The sequence below is a fragment of the Diachasma alloeum genome, unplaced genomic scaffold (assembly GCF_001412515.2).
Source record: "Diachasma alloeum isolate Michigan unplaced genomic scaffold, Dall2.0 Dall_scaffold_00627, whole genome shotgun sequence".
NCBI classification, from domain to species: domain Eukaryota; kingdom Metazoa; phylum Arthropoda; class Insecta; order Hymenoptera; family Braconidae; genus Diachasma; species Diachasma alloeum.
The window spans coordinates 269,315-289,855 of record NW_021680759.1 but is presented as its reverse complement, the minus strand read 5'-3'; the positions used below and the strand labels follow the sequence as shown (position 1 = coordinate 289,855).

General features: G+C 36.8%; 5 protein-coding genes across 7 annotated transcripts; 3 read left to right on the top strand and 2 right to left on the bottom strand.

Annotated features, from left to right (window-relative positions):
- The first annotated feature begins 49 nt into the window (after positions 1 to 49).
- Positions 50 to 3,408, top strand: LOC107043787 (histone acetyltransferase type B catalytic subunit). The gene is made up of 4 exons (XM_015265432.1): positions 50 to 145; positions 644 to 1,056; positions 1,502 to 1,658; positions 1,768 to 3,408. Exons 2-4 carry the CDS (start codon positions 645 to 647, stop codon positions 2,426 to 2,428), a joined length of 1,230 nt encoding a protein of 409 aa, XP_015120918.1. The 5' UTR covers positions 50 to 145; position 644; the 3' UTR covers positions 2,429 to 3,408.
- A 114-nt stretch (positions 3,409 to 3,522) lies between these two features.
- On the bottom strand, positions 3,523 to 6,677 carry LOC107043789 (TM2 domain-containing protein almondex). The gene is made up of 6 exons (XM_015265434.2): positions 5,997 to 6,677; positions 5,725 to 5,780; positions 5,226 to 5,369; positions 4,811 to 4,932; positions 4,431 to 4,574; positions 3,523 to 3,847 (listed from the first exon to the last, which is right to left on the bottom strand). Exons 1-6 carry the CDS (start codon positions 6,085 to 6,087, stop codon positions 3,712 to 3,714), a joined length of 693 nt encoding a protein of 230 aa, XP_015120920.1. The 5' UTR covers positions 6,088 to 6,677; the 3' UTR covers positions 3,523 to 3,711.
- LOC107043786 lies at positions 6,506 to 13,283 on the top strand. Of its 2 annotated transcripts, none has more exons than XM_015265431.2 (6): positions 6,506 to 6,635; positions 8,347 to 9,412; positions 9,935 to 10,600; positions 11,359 to 11,501; positions 11,601 to 11,736; positions 12,122 to 13,283. In XM_015265431.2, the coding sequence occupies exons 2-6, from the start codon at positions 8,395 to 8,397 to the stop codon at positions 12,301 to 12,303; spliced, it is 2,145 nt and encodes a 714-aa protein (XP_015120917.1). In that variant the 5' UTR covers positions 6,506 to 6,635; positions 8,347 to 8,394; the 3' UTR covers positions 12,304 to 13,283. The 2 variants fall into 2 exon arrangements, with proteins under 2 accessions (XP_015120917.1, XP_015120916.1); XM_015265430.2 differs by having other exon boundaries at positions 6,506 to 6,681.
- Positions 13,284 to 13,294: 11 nt separating this feature from the next.
- LOC107043788 (eukaryotic translation initiation factor 6) lies at positions 13,295 to 16,403 on the bottom strand. Its single transcript, XM_015265433.1, has 6 exons — positions 16,110 to 16,403; positions 15,269 to 15,354; positions 15,019 to 15,194; positions 14,309 to 14,485; positions 13,597 to 13,778; positions 13,295 to 13,520 (listed from the first exon to the last, which is right to left on the bottom strand). The coding sequence occupies exons 1-6, from the start codon at positions 16,214 to 16,216 to the stop codon at positions 13,511 to 13,513; spliced, it is 738 nt and encodes a 245-aa protein (XP_015120919.1). The 5' UTR covers positions 16,217 to 16,403; the 3' UTR covers positions 13,295 to 13,510.
- A 943-nt stretch (positions 16,404 to 17,346) lies between these two features.
- On the top strand, positions 17,347 to 20,528 carry LOC107043798 (PRA1 family protein 3). Of its 2 annotated transcripts, XM_015265445.2 has the most exons (5): positions 17,347 to 17,691; positions 17,769 to 17,986; positions 18,673 to 18,786; positions 19,151 to 19,248; positions 20,023 to 20,528. In XM_015265445.2, the coding sequence occupies exons 1-4, from the start codon at positions 17,492 to 17,494 to the stop codon at positions 19,246 to 19,248; spliced, it is 630 nt and encodes a 209-aa protein (XP_015120931.1). In that variant the 5' UTR covers positions 17,347 to 17,491; the 3' UTR covers positions 20,023 to 20,528. The 2 variants fall into 2 exon arrangements, with proteins under 2 accessions (XP_015120931.1, XP_015120932.1); XM_015265446.2 differs by lacking the exon at positions 19,151 to 19,248.
- The last annotated feature ends 13 nt before the right edge of the window (positions 20,529 to 20,541 follow it).

Sequence of the window (20,541 nt, the reverse complement as noted above, 5' to 3'; positions counted from 1 at the left end):
GGCGCCTGGCGGAGGGTGCGGGAAACTTCTAACCGCAGAAATGGCCATTTGGCGCGAAGCCACTGCCGAGCAGTTTGTGTACAGGTGGATATTGGGTTTGAGGAGGATTTTATTGGGATAATTCGTCAGGTGGAGATTGATACAGGTAAGGGGGTGAGGCAATTTGTTGGGTAAATGGTTGCGGAGGGGAGAATCCCTGGAAGTCGGAGGGGCAGTTGTGGTTTTTGCGGATATTTTGCTTTTTTGGAGTTGAGGTTAGGGTGAGGGCGACCGTTGGAGCATTCAGACGCTAATTCTTTTCGTATAATGTCAGCTCGTCCTATCATGCTTCTGGCCTAATTTTTTTTCGTCCATTTATTTTGAGTAATGAGTCCATTTGTTTTGATTAATGAGTAATTGGATTTGGGGTCCTTGGGTTCGTGTTTATATTTACCTGTGTTTATTGCCCCTTTATAATATTTTTTTTTTAACGAAACGAAATGCTATTGGATGAATGGTTTTCTCCCCAAATGACCCCCACTCTAAAAACTTCTCGGGCCATTTCAAAAATTTGCATTAGACTGCTCTCTCCGTATTACCCCTCGATATTTTTATATCAAATCGCCTCCTCGACGTAATCCCCACGTCTCATTTTATTGAATAGAATGGATGAAGCAGTAGAAGCACGTCTCAAGGCTTACGTCATCGACAGCAACGATGCTCTCGAATTCAAACTAGCGCGAAAAGAGGAGGATGTGGAGGACGATGAGACGTCCTTCTCACCCGAGATGTCCCACCAGGTGTTTGGCGACAGTGAGACAATATTCGGATACAAGGATCTGAAAGTCAAGCTGTACTACTCCGCCGGCTGTCTCGAAACGTACCTCGGTATGACGTACTCCGAGAAACTCCAGAAGGGAGTGTACGAAGGGGTTGAGCCTGACGAGGTCCTCTCCAAGATGACTGAAAAACTGCCGCCCAATGTTCATGATAAGTTGGATTCTTTCATCAAATCACTCGCTAAGGATGACAATTTCAGACCAGCTGGCGAATTATTGCACTCTTTTTCAGTTAATGGCAAGTATAATGATTACGATAATTGTAAACACTGATTTTAGAGAATTCATTACACTGTTAAAAAGTTTTATTCTTAACATCGCTAACATGCTATGAAATTTCATGGATTTTCGTCATTGAAAATTCAAACTTTCGTGGAAAAATCCATGGAAATTTTCAATTTTAATTCAATTATTTCGTAACATTTGATAGAAATGAGGAAAATGCAAGCAAGTCGAGGAATTCTCATCTTCCTGCTGATCAAAAATTTTGTACTACAAAATCCATAATAACAAACTTGCAGAATAGTAAACATCCATTCTGAATAGACTTCCCCCCAAGAAACAAAAGAATTAAAAATTGAATGGAACGTCAATAGAGCTCTGATGGAACTCATGAGACGAGTTCCATTCAATGACATTCGCTAGAATTTCCTCTCACTGGTATGCATGTCTCTATTCTGCAGATAACGACGAAGTTCGTCATTTCGAGGTCTACAAAGCTGACATGACGTGCAAAGACTTCAAAGAATACCACGATCGTCTCCAAACATTCATACTGTGGTACATCGATGCAGCCAGCTTCATTGATGTAGACGACGATCAATGGCATTATTTCAACATGTAAGTAAAATTCCAGATTCACCCGTAATATCATGGAGAACTCAATCAAAAATTGAATCAATTAACTTATTGATTCAAGTCAACTGAAATTGCTTTTTGTTCATTTCAGGTACGAAAAATACACATCAACATCAGGTACCCCTCGTTACGCAACAATAGGATTCGCCACAGTGTACCAATACTACGCCTATCCCCACCACACTAGGCCTCGAATTGCCCAAGTCCTGATTCTCCCCCCCTTCCAGAAAATGGGGCTCTGTGCCCACTTACTGAAGGCCATCTATCGTCAGTACATTGGGAGAAATGAAGTCAAAGACATCACCGTCGAGGACCCAGCAGTCTCTTTTCAACGTGTACGTGACTACGTGGACGCCACGAACTGCATGACCCTCCCCAGCTTCAGTCGAGAGCTCCTGTTGCAGAGCTTCAACAAGGAAATGGCTAACGAAGCCAGGGAGAAGTTCAAGATCAACAAGAGGCAGGCGAGACGTGTTTACGAGATTCTGAGACTGAAAATGACTGATCTATCGAATGAACAGGAGTACAGGGAGTACAGGCTTGCTGTCAAGAGGCGTCTCAATATTCCTTACAAGAGAGAACTTCATGACTTGAGGAAACTGGAGTCTGCACTCAGGAACTTGGACAAGAAGGGGAGTGTGGCCATTCCACCTGCGGAGCAACGAATTCAGACACTTGAGAAGGAGTATCGTGCTCTTGAGGAGGATTACAAGAGAGTCATACGACGACTCGAGGAGGCCTCGGAACAATGAGCTGGAGAAACTGCTAGTTTTGTATTTTTTGCGTGATACAGTTCTTGATACATTCGTACTGTTAATTGATTGAAAAGTGTTCGATGGAATTAATCCATGAGTGAAAAAAATTAGTGGAAAAACCTGACATTTTCTCTAAGAAATTCCGTTGGATTTGCATTTGTCTTTCATAAGAAAGTCCTGTGGAAAAATTGCTAACAGAATACGTTATGCAGGTAAGAGAATATCCAGTAAAGAACACGAAGCAAAGTTGCACTATTTTAATAGAATTGGCGCAAACACAAATAATTATTTGATAGAATTCTTATAGAGCTCCCATAGGATTTCTTGGGAAAAATGTTGGATTTTTCAACAGAATTTTTTCATATTTGTTTCGGTCGTTATTGACTGGATTCACGAGGAAATGTCAAAATAATTTTTTGAAGGACAGGAAATTTCGAATAAAAAGAAATTTCTGATGTTTCCCTTTAAACTCACTGGATTAGCGATATAATTCAATAATTGATAAAGATTTTCTTCTACGAGTTGAAAATGTTTGTTAATTACAGAATTATCCAGTTAATTAATTGAAAATGTCACGAGTTTTTTTGTTATTGCCGAAGTATCTTTAAAAAATGGCTCGTAAACCCGCAAATTGAAGAGAATCTTATAAATGCTCGAAATATTATGTTTCTACGAAAAAATAAGAACTTTAATCATGGAAGTTGTCAAAAAATGTCTCCTGATGTTTTCAATTAGTAATAAAATGTGGAAAATGAACTCATTAGGGTTGACAACACCACTGCTGATTATTTTCTCTCCAATGCTCATTTATAATTTTCTGGAAAAGTTGTGATGAGCGTTATTCCCTTTTTTCTATTATTTTATTATATTTTTTCATTTTTTTTTAAGTTTGGTGTTGAGTTTGAATGCTGAGCGTAGCTTGTGAATAACAATCGTTACTGTACAGCAGTTAATAAAGATGAATGATTTTGCACGTATTCTCATCTTTTTTTTCATCCAAATTTACATCCACAAGTATTCGTTGTTATTCGAGAGAAATTTATGAGTGGAAAATGTGCCGTTCGCTTTATACTCAATAAACCAACAAAAAATTCATAATTCGTCATCAATTTTTATGCACGACAAAATTGGAAAAATAAATCGTCTTCATACAAACAGCGGAGAAGTGTAAATTCGGGTCTTCTGTCAAGTCCACAATAGCTCAACATATGAACATAATAAATATCAATATAGTCAGGGACATGATTAATGCGGGTAAAATGGGGGTTGATCACTCGACTTTAAATGTAAAGAGAGCCATCAGCAGGTCCCAAGTAGCGCATGGAGATCAGCATTACGTCGATTAAGGTCCAGACACCTAGACCACCGAAGCTGAAGAGTTTGCCAATCCCCTCTTGCCAGTGACCCAAATAAAATCTGAACAAGAAAACAAAACAAAATGGGAAAATTCGAAATTTTCGACAATCACCATAAAAATTAAATCAACCAGTATAGCTATCGTAATCATCTTTTCACTGTGACTTAATGGTATTAGAACAAACATTTTAAGCTATGATTGAATTCATTTGAAGTATGATATTCAAAGATATCCCCGGAATGCTTTTCGAAAAAATTTGCAAATTGAAAAAACTAATTGATACACTAAATTTTAATTAATGGCAAGATCCATTCATTAACGAACAATTGAAGAAAAACTTTGTTAAATACGAGGTCTAAAAATTGCATCTTCGGACTTTTTGGACCATACTGAGTCGATATAACTCAGACAATCCAAAATTAAAATTTTAACGATTACAAAACTTCCGGAAGCAAAAAAGTTTGGCATACAAATTTTCCATTTGCTTTGAATTTAAAAATATTAAGAAATCTCATCACATTGATATTTTCATAATTTACGAGAAACTTCTAAACAACAATTTCCATTCAAATGGAGTATACTCTCTTCACATTTTTAAACATAATGCATTTATGTATGAAATAGGCATAAAATAATATTTACCTGTCAGCCCCAAAGCCCCCAAGTGTTATACTCAAAATGAGCGCTGTGGACCATCGATATCCCCCCGTCCAATTGCACTTCAAATTCTTCATGAATTTTCTCCTCCCTAAGCATATTATATCGCCATTGACTGTACAATTTGTCCTGGAATATTTGTCACAAATGAATTAAATTCAACATTCATAATTATTGAATTATTTCGTAGTTGTTGGCCTCTGCGGTCATTCGCGCCTTCGAAGTGATGAGATTTATCATTTGGACATCACAAATTCACTTCGAATCAGTAAATGACGCAGTGGCCAAAAACTACGAAATAATTTGAAGAATTCGTTCGAGAAACTTCTCCACAATATAATTATCGAATAAAAGCCATTATTTACTTATAATATTGCGGGGGTGATGACACAGAGCTACAGCTACTCTTCTGTTGACAGTGGTGTTCCCAGTGTTCAGTCTGATAGCAGTATCTGCAGATATATTGTTTCGAGAACGTTCTCTCTCCCTGAAATATACGAAATACTTTAAAGATTGCTCAATGTCACTCGAAATCAGACTTTTCAATCGATTAATGCTGCATTTAAGAGTTTTTTGGAAGAAGAAAGTCAACAGCTTTTTATTTTCCTCTATGAAGTATTGTCTTGAGACTCTTCGAGATTAATTGGCTAAATTATTGATGAATAAATTACTCTAGTAAATTAATTCTAGTTGTTTTCAACAGGGACTGACTGAACTCTTCCCGTTTTCGTGCTCTTAATTGATGTGTTTTACAAGTTTTTCATTGAAATATTGACGTACCACACAATCAATTGGCTCTGGAGCAGTGCAGTTAGCAGTATAAGTTGCTCCATAAACGCAATTTGTTGTCATATCGCATTTCAGGCAGTCACCACTCAAGTCTGTACACATTTTACCAATGGGACACATTCCATACAGGTCGTCCTGTTATTAAAGATCACGATTAACATACACCCAAAAAAATAATAGTTTATTCTAATATTTCAAGGGTCTATTTCAAAATTTTCAAAAAGCTTAATGCGAAGCCTGAAATTCTCAAATATTTATTTTAAGAATTATAATTATTATTTATTTATTTATTACTATTATTTATTTTAAGTTGTACTTTAAGCATTATAATCTCAAATTGAGACTTTCGGACCGCTCAATTTGAGATTATAATTCTTAAAATGAAGATTGGGTGTAAAATACAATTTACCTCCATAGATCAAATCAGATAGAAATAAATAAGAAGTATATTAAAAGAAAGCAGAATAGTCAAACATCTAATAAACATTACCTTTTTGTTACTATTATTGTAGGTGTAATTGGTATAAGCATAACTCATCATGTCTTCTGGAATGAGAACCAAGAAATTAGCTGATTATCATTTTGTTCAGAAAGTTTGAGCCAAGGGAAAATTTGATGTCTACAGAAAATAATTCCATAGAATCAATTGTTTATAAAAAACGAATTCTACTGATTTAGAAAAAAAATGCAGATAAACTGCAGAATTTTCTAGCGAATTCGTAATTTACTTTTTACACTTCTGCAATTGTAATTACTCATTACCATATCCCATGTGAGCATCGTTGACAGCACTGGACATGAGTGCCAGAATAACAAATATCACATTCTTCAAATTGATCTTCACGATATTCATCACGACTCTCAGTGCTCGTCTCCCTCAATTTCACAAAAAACAATTTCCCAGCACTGGCATGTGCCCACGAGCATTTGCTCTCTCATCGCGAATACCGACACATGATTTAACATTCGTTTCGTTCCAGTGGCAGTTGATTAGATAAAAAAATCCTTTCGTTGACTCTCCTACTCCCCTCGCTCTCGAGTCTCCATTACTGCTTCACATTCTTCATATTCTTCTGCTTCGGGGAAAATATCGAGAGTCGAACACAATAATCGGTATCGAACACTGAATTCCGGCGATCGCGGCACGAATAAATGAAGAAACTAATGACTTTTACTGGAGAGTAAATACTGTTTTGGAATGCACGAAGTACAATGCACGACTGGCCTCTTCCGTCGAATCAGCTGACTTCCGGGGCTGATGTTCCCAGAAACGTTAGTAACTCGCATTCATTCCCCTCATTAGCACCAGTGACAGTACACGTTTCCCCGTTTTATCTCACGTAAACAATCTACAAAAAACAAATTGGGGCCTCTTGATTGTTAAATATCGATGAAGCTGAGGTAATATGCACAGCAGTCGGTCTCTGTGTCGTTCAAGTCAATTCAGGTACTTTATTTCACTGTCGTTTTTTTTTGAGGTTGAGCACGCTTTTATAGCTCGTGACGCACTTTACTCCAGACACTTGGCAGAAAATAATCTGCAGAGGATTTGTTGAGAGGGTTTGGTGGAATTTTCTGTACTCGGGGGGAAATGGGTTTCTGGGGGGCGGGAGGGACTCTTCGGGGGTCTGGAGTCACTGCGGGATGGGGATGAACATGTGACCTTCTGCAACAAGTTAAATATTCATGGGGTGTCCAGCGTTTTTTCACAAGGTTCTTTCACAATTATTTTGGGATTGGAGATTTCAATTCGTGAGATTTTTTTGTGTGTTGGGAGGTGTTTCTAAACAGTTGGATTTTTTGGAGCTTTCGTGATGTAAAAAGGGACAGACTCTGGTTCATTAGGATTTGTAGAGTTTAGGGGAATGTAAAACAGTTGAAATTCTTCGATTTTGCGAGTTTTAATTGTCATTTTTTGAGGGGCCATAATATTACAGAAAACTCTGTGTAAATGTTTTTCTGACTGTAGTTTATTTCAATGTCATTGAAGGTTTTAGTTCGAACATTCGAACATATGAACGTGTAGAAACACTCTTTGTGATATTTGATAGTGTTCAGTATTGACAAATCATATTGATTTAGTTGATCATCATCAGTTGCCCCATTTAGCTGACCTTGACCTCCATCAATTTACTGAATGATCAAAGAACCATCTTGAGATCGAACATGTTAATTTATGAGATTTTTTTGCTGAATGGGGATGTATTTGTAGAAGAGACGAAAACATTGAAAAAAAGTCAAATTTTCGACACTTTAAAATAATTCTTGTAATTATTTTTACTATTCCTGATTTGTTGAACCGGTTTGAGGTCTGATTATGTCCAAAAAAATATTACGTCATTTTTCACACACGAAAAAATTCTATAGAAAAACCCAGCGAATTCGATTGTTTTATATATTTTTCTTATTTTTTTCAGATATTTTCTGTAGAATTTCCTCGGCTCAAATTTTCATTTCTTCAATTTTTTTTCCTTCAATTTTGCTTTTCTTCTCATCAAGAAAATCAATTTTTTAAAACAAAATTTTGCTTATCAACTTTTTTTATTATTGGGAGTACTAATCAGAATAATAATTTTCCCTTCCCCTGATAGATCAAACCCAGAGTCAACTCTGGGTCAGTAGAATGGAAAATTATTGAAGAGATTTGACGTGAGAAGATTTTGTAAATGGATTAATTGAAAAGAGAATGAACCAGTAAAAAAAGAAAGTGTGATCCTGACTTACAAGACGAATAAAACCTTACTATTCTCATGAGTACTCCCAATAATAAAAAAAGTTGGTAAAAAAAAATTCCGCTTGAATTGCGTCAAATAGTCGTTTTCGTGTTTCATGAAACGACTTCAGCCCCCCTCCCCTAAGTTACACAGAAAAATCGAATCCTACCGACTTTCTCTATTCAACATTTTCTATCAAACCCTTCAAATCAGCCAAAAACTAATACAGACTTCCATACAAATTCAACAGAATGTTCTACCGAATTCGCAAGATTTTTCTATTAAATTTTTTCCTCCATGTCATATCGTTACTATTAACTCTAAAAATAAAAATCCCCCTGTGTCCATCGCCCGCCCTCCCCCTCGCCCCAAAATTCACAAAGCGCTATTCTTCCCAGGCAGGCCACAGTACCCCCCTCCCCATTCACCGCGACGGCGGCCCAACGATGAACTCTCAAGAAAAGCCCCCAAAAACGCGAAGCGAGATGGACATCGAGTTGGACGAGTCCTCGCCGGCGAACGATAATGAGTCCCCAGACCCGCGGCCTCGCAAGCCATCAAAGATTCAGAACGGCGTGGATCAATACAAGCTGAACAACAACCTGGGGGAAGAGCCCCCGAAATCCCTGAAGCTCCCGGGCATGTCGAACGGTTCTCCGGAGGAGCCGATGTCCTCGAGCCGCTTCAAGCCCCTCAACGCGAACTTTCCGAGTCCCCAGTCGTCCCCGACGCCCTCCCCCTCAACGGGGCACGACCCACACGACGACGCGGACATGCGGAACAACGTGGACTACGTCTGTGGCATCAACAAGTGCCCTCCGAAGGTCTCCTGCAGCTCGAGCTCGAGCCCAGAGGATTACGCGTCCGTCGGAGCTCTGAATAACATCGGGGGCTGCATCGGCTCGACGAGCCAGGGCACCTGCGGCTTCCTGAGGCCTAACATCAACGGGAGCCGGGAGACGCCGGGCCCCAGTGGCTTACAACGACCCCAAAGAGAACGACGAGACTCGAGTTCTGGGAATGAGGGGGACATGTCCGACGAGGACTACTGTATATACACGTACAAGGGGAACGACGAGGCCGACGAGGATGACGACAGGCTCCAGGGGGTCGCCGAGGGCCAGGAGGCCGCCGGACAGCCCCTCAGTGGGCGATCCAGTCCCGAGATGGACTTTCTCGAGATGGATTTCGATCCTGGACCTTCCTGCGAGCAGGACACCGGCGACAGCGATCTCGCCTCGATCAATGAGGACATTCAGAACATCGCGCTCGATCACGCTGAGGACCCGGTGTTTCTGAATGACTTGAGCGGGGGGAAGGTGGTCTCCAAGAGCACTGGGGCACAGGAGAACCAGAGGCAGGAGCCCAATGTCTGCTGCGAGGTGGAGAACGACGTGAATTTGCCCTCGGGCAGCGGAGCTGGGGAGAGCCAGCAGGGGGGACACAGCTCCGTCTCCGGAATACGTGAGTGGAGATTTTGGTGGGAGGGAAATTCAATGGATCATGAAAAAATTGGGTGAAAGCAACGAATTTAGTTATTTATTTATTGCGAATTATTTTTAATTTATTTTAACGAATTTTTCAAGCCTTTTTCTCTGGAATGCCATAATTAATGAATTCAATTTTTCGAAACAACTTATTTTATCGAGATATTTTATAGAAATTCCTCCAAAATTTATCATTTTTATTGTTTGATTTGTTTTAACGAAACGAGAATTAAAATCGAGTGGAAAATTTTGGAAAATTCATGTCGAAAAATTCCTATAGAAAAACTTGTATAAAAACATGAAATTCTGCTGATGTTTCTGTGAAAAAATTCTATTGGACATTTTCAACTAAAAAAATGCGCAATGAAACTGCAAAATTCTTCAATAAAGTCGCCCAAACCCCAATACAATTTTCAATCAAAGTTCAATAGAATGGAACCCAATAGAATTTTCTAGCGAATTTACTAGGTTTTTCAATGAAATTTTGTCATGTTATCAGAGAGGCGGAAGACCCCATGTGCTCACCGAAACCCCGGACTCCTATTCCGAGAGTCGTACGGCTACCACAAGACAAGTGGCGATTTAATATCCCCAGGCGAAAGTAGAGACGCTGATTCTGAGCTGTGGGCTGACGCTGCTGCAGTGCCACTGCCAGAGAATTCAGCCCTCAACTCTCGAAAAGTCAATCTCTCCTCGACCCTGTACCATCGAATGATGGCGAAGAAACTGATGCTCAATAAACAAACAGCTTTCAACCAGAGTGGTGACTCCAATCTGGAGAGTGAGTTGTACAACGAACGACTCGAGGGCCTTCTGCCAGTGGAAAAAGTCATGCTTTGGAGTGAACAAGAGGCAACTGTCAAGCAAGTTACGCAGATTGCAACGTCCGCCTGTGCTGCGACATCAGCTGTCAATGCACTTCTCGCCCTCGATGTGCCATTCTCCCTCGAGGTTCTAGTCAAGAGCATTGCGACTAGACAGAGGGAACCTGGAAGCCCTCTACCTAGGTATCTCGTGAGCAGATCACAAGCTGGTGCGACGCACAAGGATCTCATTCGGGGATTGTCACTCGCTACTAATGGGGCTGTGATCTCAAAATTCTTTGACTTTTACCCGGAGAGAGCGATATCGTTGTCACACTGGCTGCATTATTGGATTTCTAAGGGTAATTTCTTTTTTATTCGTTGCGTGAAGGGGGATTGACGCAAATGACATTTCCACTCGTGCGAAAAAGCTTTAGGGAATGATCTAGGGAGTTCAGAAAATTCTGTTGAATATTTTTCATCAATAGATTTTTCTATGCAACTTATTCTGTTGATATATTGCTTATAAAAATTCCTCGGCTCAAATGTTTCATTTTTTTATGAAAAGAGGAGTAAACTTGGAAAATTCTTGTCGAGGAATTTCTATAAAAAATGTCCCATTAGAAAACGAATAGAAAGATGCAATTCTGCTGATTTTTTCTATAAAATACATAGTAAAATTGAGAAAATCCTCAAGAGAATTGGCCAAAAACTAATAGAATTTTCAATAGAAATCCAAAAGAATTTTTCATCTAATCGCTATGAATTTTTTGTCGTCTGTGAGCATTCGTTATTTCAATTACTACATTTCAATTTTTAATTAAACTCATTCTCATTAAACAATATAATACAATTAAGACGATTATTGTTAGAATCAATAACTCAATGGGTAGTTCGATCAATTAATAACATTCAATGATTTAATGATAAACTAAAATTGAAGGAAAATTTTCTCATTAGATATTTATTCTTTTCGAACTCTCTGCAAATGTCAGAGCTATGTAAGGATGGATTTTCTTATGAAATCACGTGCTGATGATGGATTTGCTCAAATAATACTAGTGCAATTGTCGTTAGTTAAAAAGAATATTTCAAATCAAGACTTTTTCATTGTCTCCAGGTGCTGCACCAATAGCTACGTTGAATCTCCAGAATTATGGAACAGGAACGAAAATACCTGATGCTTGGCATCACCAAATGATCTTCGGGGTCAGCCCAGCTGGCATCTACTTCACTAATCCACTTGAATGCCTTCCTGAGCATGTAATTCATTTGATTTAATGGAGATATTGAGGATTTTGTTGACATGATGTTTTTTGGGGTTTCTTTTAATCCATTGGACTATTTTATTTCTTTCCTCAGATTGTATGGCATCAACTGGTGAGCCCCAGTGTTCTATTGATTCGCCGAGCAGACGTTTTAGCACACTGGAATCCCACAACTGATTTGACACCACTTGCTCAAATGGATCATCGCTGGAGAAGGCTCAATGTTCTTGGTAATTATCATCTATTTGCTAGTAATCTATTTGTTAATTATTCTTCGCAAAATCATGAGGGGAAACTCCAGTAAATTGATTACGTCAATAATTGAAATTAATTAATAAAATTGAGTAATGGGAAGTTATTCATAATTTTTCAGTTGCAAAGATTAAATAGTTGGTAATAATTTAAGAGGCTCAATTTTCTCGTAAATGATTCTCTATTTCTTAAGTTCTCTACTCAAAATGATGAGAAAATTTTTAAAAATTGCTTGTGTCAATTGAAATGAATTAAAAATGAAAAAATTAAAAAACTACTAACAGTTATTCACTTGAAAAGATTGAATATCTGGAGCTAATTTAATAATAACGATAAAAGGATGATTTTTAATGGCATTAACAGGTCAAATAGTGAATATGATACGTGAATCAATGGATCCGAGACGTCCACCTGGATCACGTACCACTGGACCCACTCACATTCGCATACCAGCATCGTACAGCGCAGGAATAACCCTAGTGATGCGCTCTGAAGCACCTGCAGCTGATGAACTACTGAATGCCGAGCAGCTTCCTCTACTCTAGTCCGAACCTTGCAGATACTACTTTGATGGTAAAGAATTATCAAATGGGAAAAGCTGATGACTGGGGGATAATGGCAGTTATTAATGACGCACAGAACAGAACAGAATAGAAATTTACCAGTCAAATTGGGATAATGATTGTAATTAATTGTGGAATTCAGAAGGAGAGTGGTCGGAGGGATAAATCAATTTTATTTCACTCTAAATATCTCGTAATATCTCTCATGAATTTGTTAAACAAATTTTGATTCACTTTTGATTTTTTTTGTTCTGTTGAAATTTTTTCATAGATTATTGTTTCAATCAAAATTCAATAGAATTTCTAGAAATGCAGGATTTTTAAATCAAATTTTTGTCCAATTTTGCTGGACAAAAATGTTCCTCAAAAAGTTTACTATTCCCATTAGACTTCGAGATATTGGAAAAAAAACGATTCTGAAATTGATTTAATTCACTCCATTCTACCATTCCACAACTGAACAAAGATCTGATTTGAATGAATTAGGATTTACAATAGAATGTTCCAGTGATCTAGGGCCTCATTTTTCTGACAATGCAGAATTAAGCACATGAATCAAGAAGACAGTATATAGTTTTTCAGTTTTATAACTGAAATTTTCATAGCGTGTACTATTTATCAAATCAGATTCTCCAACGAAATAAAAAAATGAAAAAATTAAGAAAATCGCGTAAATATCAATTTCCTGTCATTGGAGACACGGAATGTGTTCAGATCAAATATTACTAATTTGTGTTTCGATTTTGTTATTAATCTGCAGCCAATGAGTATTCAGTGGCTGCTTTGGTATTACTGTATATATCTTATTCATAGATAATTAATTGGCCTGCAGTTGAGCCTCAAGTTGAAACGAGAAATAAATAATTGTTTTTCTTCTTTTCCAACAAATGAGAAAATTCGATGACTCTGTGATTTATGTTTGCATGGAATAAAGAGACAATCCTGAATTTCAATGAATTAAATTTCACGCTCATTTCCATTTATCATGATTTATTCCTCTATTTTATAACTCGACTGATTAGGACAGATCAACTCTTATGTCAATTAAACCTGGCTTCTGAGAGGAAGGAAATTCATTTTGGTTATTAATCCCTCTTTACAGGAGCATTAATGTGAATTATGTACAGGCATACATCACGTTCTTATTTCATCCAGAATTTATATTTAATGGTTGGCAATGGCAGTTCTCCTAGGACATACTGAAACCAAAGAAAACAATTAGTTTGAAAATAAGGGAAAATCTGCTTTCTTTCGGTGAAAAATGGTTTCACTCACCTTTCTATAAGTGATGCCCTCATGTTCGAGGTGATTGCAGCAGGTGTTGCCTCGTTAAGCTTGAATACACTCTCGATAACCGAAAGTTCAGTACCAGTGGTGTCCATACCACAAAAACTCGCCCAATCGTTCACTACCATTCCTGCTGCTATGATGTCACTCCCTCTGTTCACTGTTCCAGCCTGTAAAAAGGATCTTATGGTTAAATTTTAATCATTTAAATATAGATTAAAAACACTCCTCAACAAAAAAACTGTTTTTTAGCATAAACAAATACTTTTTTCATAAATTTGTGCCAGCAAAGCTCAAAAAATTAAAGCAGATTGGGAGTTTCTTCAGAGAAGAATGAATAATTTTCAAAAACAATCCCGTTTATTATAATTTGAGGTCAAATTATCGTAATGATCGTTACTGTTAATAAGAGTTGACACTACAACATAAACTCTAACGAATAATTCTCTGAGTCAATGATTTTTGTCTAAAGAATTGTGGCCAGATTTTTTAAAATTTGAATACTTATACAGAAATTTAAGTTCAATAGACATTTGATTAATTTAATTCGTTAATACATATTTTTTATTTCGTTAATAGATATTGAATCGAAAAAAAACAGATTTTGATTTTTCAGAACGAAATAATTCTTTCTATTAATTTTTTAACGCGTGTTGAAATTTTTTTTTCTGTAATTTCACGGAAAATTGAAGATACTCACAGCCAGTGGGACTTGTAGAAGGGATGACAACTCATCCTGATCCTGTATCGAGGTTTTGGGATGCACAAGACCCCCTTGGTTCGACAAAATAGAGTATGAACCTACGAGAACATTACTGGCCACTGTCTGTCTGAAAACTTCGACTTTCAATGTGTCCGCAAGAATCTCCTCGGTTTCCTAAATAAAACAAGTGGAAAATTGCACAGCTATTTCTGCAAATAAATCAGTAGTATGCTTCCGAATGGTCATTTGGTACGGCGTTTTCTGAATTATATCTCTTCTTCAATCAATTGTGATAGATTTCTTACGAAAATTCTTGTGTAAATCAAATTAAATGATGACATTGAAACGATTATTTTAAGCTATGAGTGAATTAATTAGAAGCATTATATCCGGAGGTATCTCCGGAATACGAAATTTTTGAAAGTGATCCCATATTCCATTTCAATGAATTTAGAACATTTTTTTAAATTATCCTGGGACAACCGATTTTTGAAAGAATTCGAAAATCCAAATAAATTAATTTGAACATTTGAACAAAAAATGAGATTAAATTCCATTGATCCATTAAAAAACAATTAAAGAAAACCTTGTCCAAAAAATCCGAAAGAAAAAAATCTGATATATTCATTTGTTTCAACATTTTATCTCGAGACAACTGGCAACAATGAAATTAAGTGACTAATTCATCCTGTGAATTATCGACTCACCCTGTCGAGATCCGGATGGACCAGAGCAACGTAATCATTGCACGCAATAACATTGCCAAGTGCAGAGAGCCTCTCCTCGACTCTCTGCACCTTAACAGAATCTGGTAATGAGTTGCGAATGTGTTGAAGTTCAATGTCCGTTGTTGTGTTTGGTACCAAGAGACCATTTTTGTTTCCTGGTGGAATTTAGAGCAATTATAGTAATTATTGAAAGTCTACATCATCTGCTTTGGGGATTTTTTGAACTTACCAACAGTCAGCCGACCAATGATCCTGCACCCTGCGATGGAGGCATGGATCACTGGCACTGTTTCGGATAATTCAGCCTCGAAGACACTAGAAATATCATCAACGCATTCAAATCTTCAATTCATTTATTATTCGGAACAAGTGCAGTGAAATAATAATTTTGTTCTATACTTGAAATCAGCTGAAAATTGAGTGAAAATTGTGTTTAGTGGTTCATTTTCAAGGACTTTCCTTGGGAGATATTGAATGTTTAGAATGCCATGAAAATTTCGGTTTATGCTCAATTAGACACGAGTTCAGTAAAATAGAGATTTTAATGTGCTATAAGCAGTACAGTAAAAATTGAAGATTTTTTTTCATTTTCAAGGCCTTTCCTCAATCGGCTGAAGATTTTGAAAATGTACCAAGTCGTAAAACCTATTTCGAATCATCTCAATAACTTGAAATCAGTAGAGTGAAAATTGAGTCCTTAGACTTTTTCTTTCATTTTCAAGGCCTTTTTTCAAGCTTTAAAATAAGATTCAGCTTGTCGAAATTATATAATTAGTTCAGAAGATATTGAAGATTTCTAGCGCATTAAAAAATTCAATTTATCACCGATCAAGAAATAATGCAGGAAAACAGAAATTTTTCACGTTAAATATCTCCAAATCTGGGGAGGAAAAATTCACTATTTCTCATCATCGTTCTCAAGGTCCTTTCTGAAGCTCCAAAATGAGACACGTCTCGTTGAAATCAGAGCATTAGTTCGTGAGCTATTAAAAATTTACAAAAATCCATTCCGATGAATTTTCGTCTCGTTGTCTTTAGCGATGAAAATAATTGACTTGTTCATTGTTTACCTGTAGAAATTTTCTGAGCCACCGATAGCCACAAGACAGTACGAATTCGTGAGTTTGGAAAACACGCCGACTTCATTGCTGTTCTCGAATTGTACTCTTACTGCCATTTTTTCCTCACTGAAGATTATTCACATAAACTGCGGAATTACCGAGAATTTTGATGATGTGTTTCGAGAAGCTGGAGATCAGTAATTTACTGTCAAAAATTCGGTGGCTTCGGTTAACCTCAAATCTTCAAGTGTCTTGACGCTGGTAGCACGAGGCTTTGCTTCACCACGGAGTATATACCACGTGTAGACTCTGCCGAGTGTTTAGCTTGCGTGACCTTGCGCAATGGCAACAGTTTGAGAGGCAATAGAATGAGTCATGTGGTCGGCATTCTAGAAATCGTTGTTTCCACTTCGGGGAATTGGAAGCCATCAGTGTTGACATTTCAAATGATTGCGCGAAAAACGGCAAGAATTCAGAAACAGACATCGGCATAATCATAATTTTTTTTTAATTCGACTGGATTAAAAAAAATTGTTTCATTTGAAAATAGAGAAAAGTAGAGTATCCAATGAAGTCACATGGATGTACGGAAAATATGTGATACATTTCTTTATTACGGTTTCTCATTGTAGTGACAAGCAAAAATTGAACTTTAATTCATACATGAAAAAATTGATAGAAGGACCTATCAAACGCTAGACGATTCTACTAGATTTCTATGGAATTTTCTATTAGTTATTAGGCCGATTATATTGAAATGTTGAATAAAAAATCGAATATTTTTCGACAATATTTTTCTATTGAGATATTTTCTACAGAATTTCTTCGACTCACATTTTCCTAGTTTTCCCTTTGATTCCATCAATGAAAAGAAGATAAAAATAGAGTGGACAAAACCCATGGAAAAATTCATGTCTAGCAATATCTGAATAGAATAAACTATCCTGAAAAACCAGTTTAATTGATTCCATCTCTAAAATATTTTCTCTAACATTTCCATTATTGGAAAACAAAATCTACAGGAATCCAATAGAATTTTCTGCCGAATGCGCAATGCGTTTTTTCATAAAATCCTCACTAGTCAGCCCAATTAATTCAAATGATCCCGCTCTTGAAGAGTAACACCGCACATATAGTCCAACTGACGAGTCCGTCCCCTTCGTAGCTAAACCCACTTTGGCCAATCGCACGCACACCCCTATCTCCCACCTCCAAAAACGAAGGGAACGGACTCGTCAGACCGACAGTGAGACGAGACAGTAAATGTTGGTGGTCACGTCACAGTCTGAAAATAATCACTAAATCGTGTCAAGAAAATTTATTCCGTATCGACAGTTGTCTCCCCAACATCCCCCGTAAAACCCCAATCATTCGAGATAAATCATTCGAAAATGGATAAAATGAAGGTGAGTTCATCGGGTCTGGAGCTTCCACCCCTGCGTAGCCTGGACGACTTCGTCCTGGAGTCGGCTCGCTTCCAAATTCCGAACTTCCGAGACCTAGACAAGTGGAACAACAGAGTTGTACAGAATCTGCTGTATTACCAGACCAACTACTTCTTCATGGCTATCATCATTTTTCTGATTGTTGGGTGAGCAAAATGTCCATTCGAACGAATAACGAACATTCATCAGCAGGAATCAGTGCAGAGGGATTCGTTAATTCCAGGTTAATTCACCCCGGTAAAATGCTACTGGGGATGGTAGCAATGGCTGTTGTGCTCGTGATTTTTGCCTACATGTCGACTGAGGGAAGAGCCGTGCACATTTTCAAGAAAAAGAATCCCATGGCTGGGTTGATTGTCATTATCTTTGGAACTGCCTTTGTCGCGTATACACTTGGCTCACTTCTTGTCTTCCTCGTCGGCATTCTCTTGCCTTTCTGTGGTAAATAATCCTTAAATTCCATGTACATGAGTAATTGAAAATGATAGGACACGTGTGGAAAAATTTTGGGGAAAAACAGCCTTTCAGAAAATTCTAGTCGAGGTCTATTAGAATTCCATTGAATGATTCTGTTTTTTTAGGGATCGATTCTATTAAAAATTGTGCAACGTCCCCTGCGTTTTCAACGGATATTTGTTTATGGAAAAATAGGTACAGAGGTTAATTTTTCTATCAGATGTCAATTTTTTTCATTCGGATCCTGCAGCAGTTTTAATAGAAAATAGCTCAAGGGAAAAATTCAAACAGAAAAATCGAATTCTATTGACTTTTTCCTAACAAGAAATCTAATTTTAACGAGAATTCTCTAGAATTTTAATAGAATCCCCATAGAATTTTTAGAGAATTCCAATAGAATTCTCTAGCGAATTCGCTAAGGTTTTCTATTGAATTTTTCCATACGTGAACGCTTTCCGGCGAAAACTAATTTTCGAAAAAAATCGAATTATTTCACTTTACTACTGAATTTTCATGAGAAGTCCTCTAGAATTACGTTGGAACTCTAGGTCCTTCCTATTAAATTTGGTTCCACGTATTTCAAAATTGATCTGTCGGAAAATACAATAGACACATCAATTTCTCAATTAATTCCTGAAATAAAAATGAATGACTCGCACTATTTCCATCAGTGACCTTCATCCACGCCTCCCTGAGACTGCGAAGTATTAAGAACAAAGTGGTGAACAAAATCGAAGGAATTGGACTGAAACGCACCCCAATGGGTGTCTTTTTGGAGCAGCTTGGTATGGAGCAAGACCTCTTCGCATAAAAATTTCTCAATTTGCAAAGAACTCAGTTTATTCCGCAAAAGAGATTGTTGATAGAGCAAAAATATTCAGAGATTTATGGAAAAATAACTCAGCCATTTTTAACGTATTATTTCTGACACTAATAGCTTAATCAATCTCACGCCAGTGATTTCATTTGTCGTTAATTATTTGAGTCCACTAAGGATTTATAGATACTAACGAGAGAATATTCAATTTATTGAATCAAGTAGTGAAAAATATTTTTGTAATCATCGATTGCTGACAATCTGCTGTACCTAAAAAATTCTAATCACTTCTGCTTTTATCATTTAATCGTGATTATTTTGTTCATTTGCAGACAACTCGTTAACGCAATTGTTCACAAAGCTTGAATCATACGAGAATGATATTAATAGTGATGATGACGAGAGGCTAGAAAAGAATAAGAGAGATTAGGTAATTAAAATTGAAATGGTTGAAGCATTTGATTACTGTTGCGTTAACTCAATAGTGAAGTGGTGAAACGAGACAATTGGGATTCTGCATAACTTTTCACACACCAAAAAATTTCATCGAAAATTCTATTGAACTTCTATTGGAAATGTATTCAAGAATTTCACAGCTTTGCTGTGTTTTTTCTTATGGAAAATGTCCAATAGAAACTATTTTACAGAAAAATTTTCATTTAGACATTTTCTACAGGAATTCGTCGACATGAATTTTCCAAGTTTTTTTTACTCTATTTTTTTTCTTTTCACTAGAAAATCAAACAAAACATATTGGAAAATTTGGGCCGATGAATTTCTAAAAAACAATTTTTTCTATCCGACTATTGACTTTTTCGATAGAGCATTTCTATAAAAATACCGAAATTCAATAGAAATTCAACAGAATTTTTCAGCAAATTTCTCCATACGAAAATTGGATGATCAATATTAAAGCTAAATTATGAAGAATAAATAATGTCAAAATGATTTCTGATAATTTTTCAAAATGAAAAAAATACGTATCTGCTATTTTTTATTCGATTCTCATATTTCATTGTTTTATTCAACAGAAACTTTCATGTAACAACCCATGCCACACAAAATAGGTTTTTACGAAAATTTCCCATCTCATTTTACCATTTTGTTATTGACAAATCGTGCCACTTCACTATTGAACTCATGACTCTCATCCACAAATCTAATTATTTTACTTCACTTTTTTTTTCGGTGTCACATGGTACAGATGACGTTAGCGGCATTAAATTACGAGCTCAGCCGAGTTACACGCTAAAACCACAACATTAATCAGCTTCAAGCATACAAAATCGTCACTCACTTCTGCAAGAATTATATTTATATTTTTATTCACATCTCGTTGCTGCGCGATGTAGAATTTGATTATTCATCACGGGGTGAAACATTGTTAGTTGAGATACTCTGGCTCCAAATAATGCTTCAATCGATTCATAGATTGTGATAACAGTGATACTAATCCGACCAAAATTTATTTAAATTCATACGGAACTGTTTATATAGTTTACCACAATATTTTTCGTGAATAGGTTCATAATTTCCTGTTTTCCAATTCACTGCTGAATTTACTGTCAAAATGTACATAGTATGAATCAAATGGTTGATTAATGTGCTGTACACATTTTAATGAAATTATTTTTCTTCATTGTGTGATGTTACTTACATATTATAATTACCTATTATACCAAATAAACGAGAATTATTTGTACGAGTTAAGATAATTAATTGG